General features: G+C 56.7%; 1 protein-coding gene across 1 annotated transcript in view; it reads right to left on the bottom strand.

Moving 5' to 3' along the window:
- The window catches only part of LOC114071645 (kinase suppressor of Ras 2-like), a gene marked incomplete at its 5' end in the record, with an annotated part of 23,797 nt that overhangs the window by 16,957 nt on the left and 4,674 nt on the right, over positions 1-2,166 (bottom strand). Inside the window, one exon of the mRNA XM_027909495.1 lies at positions 966-1,084. Within this exon, the coding sequence (XP_027765296.1) occupies positions 966-1,084 (119 nt within the window). The remainder of the gene's footprint in view (positions 1-965; positions 1,085-2,166) is intronic.

Raw genomic sequence — 2,166 nt, 5'->3', positions numbered from 1 at the left:
ATAAATTCCTTGTTTACTCCAGTCTCTGGTGGCAGCAGAAGCCTCAAAACACCCCAAATTCAGCTCAGACCTGGAGACTGAGAGGCCACAAAGGAGCAGGACCAGGACAGGAGGACCCAGCTGGTTTAAAAGTGCTGGTGCCATTTTATTTTTAAATTAAATAACCCCATGGGAAGCATCCCACAATGGGAACACCAAGGAGCGAGAGGTTTGCAATTCAACTCATCCTTCCTTACTACCGAGCTCACCCTTCTCCCTGAATTAGCACCAATCCATGGGATTATTTGATTCATTTGAGCCTCCAAGCAGGTTTTTAGGTGCTGACACCTATAGCAGTGGATGTGCCTGGTGACACACCAGGACACCTGCAAGGTTTGATCCTGGCAGACCCTGAGGGCTGGGAGATACCCCATCTGGATTCATGTCCATGTGACAAGAAGGACATGGAGGGGCTGGAGCGTGTCCAGAGAAGGGAACAGAGATGGGAGGGGGCTGGAGCAGCAGGAGCAGCTGAGGGAGCTGGGGGGGCTCAGCCTGGAGAAAAGGAGGCTCAGGGGGGACCTTCTGGCTCTGCACTCCCTGACAGGAGGGGGGAGCTGGGGGGGAACAGGCTCTGCTCCCAGGGAACAGGGACAGGAAGAGAGGGAATGGCCTCCAGCTGTGCCAGGGGAGGCTCAGGTTGAATATTGGGAAAATTCCTTCATGGAAAGGGTTGCCCAGGGCAGGGGTGGAGTCCCCATCCCTGGAGGGGTTTAAAATCCATGTGGATGTGGCACTTGGGGATATGGTCAGTGGTGGCCTTGGCAGTGCTGGGGACAGTTGGACTCGATGATCTTGGAGGCCTTTTCCAACCTGAACAATTCCAAGATTCTGTGAAAAGCTGCCGACATTTGGGTGCGGTGGGTGCGGTCCCCTCTGGCAGGGGGTGGGCACAGGGGGTGCTCAGGGCTGGGGGAGCAGCTCACCTTGTTGAGTTTGTTGGTTTTGGGCAGGGTCTGGCTGACGTGCAGGTCCGAGTAGCGGGGGGGCTTCCGCAGGGGGTTGTTGATGTCGCAGGGCACTGACTCTGTCCGGACTAACCTTGCTGGATTGAGAGGGGACAGAGGGGCAGCGGGGATGGAGAGGAGGGGGAGAGAGAGGGACAGACATCAAAGCTCTGCAGGAGCCCTCGGGGTCACCCTGTGCTTGCAAACCACTCTGGAATCGCCCTCCAAAGCGATTCCCCCCCCCCGGCACCTTCAGCTCGGAGCCTGCCCTGGGATTGGCAGCTGGTCTTTGGGATCCCCTGCTCCCAGGCTCCAGTCAACCCCCCCAAGGATGTGAGGGGTTTAAAGCCCCTCGTGGTGGGCTGTGAACTGCCCACTTCTCCCCCCACTGAGGGGCTGCAATCTGGGGGTCTCAACAGCTGCCACAGCCCCCCCCCAGAGCCAGGGATCAGCCAGCACTGGGAGGAGGCACAATCCTGCTCCATCCCACAGCTTTTTGGGATGAGGGGAAAGACTCTCTCAGCAGAGACAAAGACTCCCTCAGCAGGGAGACTTCTTTTGGAGGGGGGGGAAAGCCAGCCTGCAGGTTAGGGGGGGCTCAGGAATGCTTGGTCTGCAAGACAATGTATTTAAGAGCTGGGTTTTGGGTTTTTTGTTTTTTTTTTTTTTTTGGGGGGGGAGAGCTATTTCACTGGTGCTGAGGCCACCCCAAAGCCACGCTGCTCCTTGTTCCCAAGCTGAAAGACACCGTGGGCAGCTCCAGCTCTTGCAACATCACATCCCACAGCCATAAACTCCAATTTCTGCCCATCCCAGGAGCCCTGGAAGAGCGGGATTTTGCCTTCCCTGCCTCCTGGCCAGGTTCTGCAGCAGTTCTGAGCATGACAGGGGGGTCTTCAACCTCTTCCACCCAACTTTGTTGCAGGGAAGGGCTTGGGGGGGGGGGGGAGGGGAGGGGGTGTGAAGTGTAAGCTGTAAAATTGCCCTTTCCGAGGCACAACGTCCCCACTGTGCCACCAACACAATCCACTCCCCCGGGGGGCTCAAACCAACAATAATTTCGGCGATATTTAACACAACGCCGCAGCTTTAAGAGCTCAAAACTCAAGGCAGCAATAACTGGAAGGTGGTCACAGTCCTCTGGCCGTCGAGGGGGTGGCCAAAATCTGGAAGAAAAGAG

Source organism: Empidonax traillii, unplaced genomic scaffold (genome assembly GCF_003031625.1).
Source record: "Empidonax traillii isolate 1590-97213 ecotype Southwest subspecies unplaced genomic scaffold, ASM303162v1 scaffold2169:size34281, whole genome shotgun sequence".
Taxonomy (NCBI): domain Eukaryota; kingdom Metazoa; phylum Chordata; class Aves; order Passeriformes; family Tyrannidae; genus Empidonax; species Empidonax traillii.
This window is presented reverse-complemented; position numbering and strand designations above follow the sequence as displayed.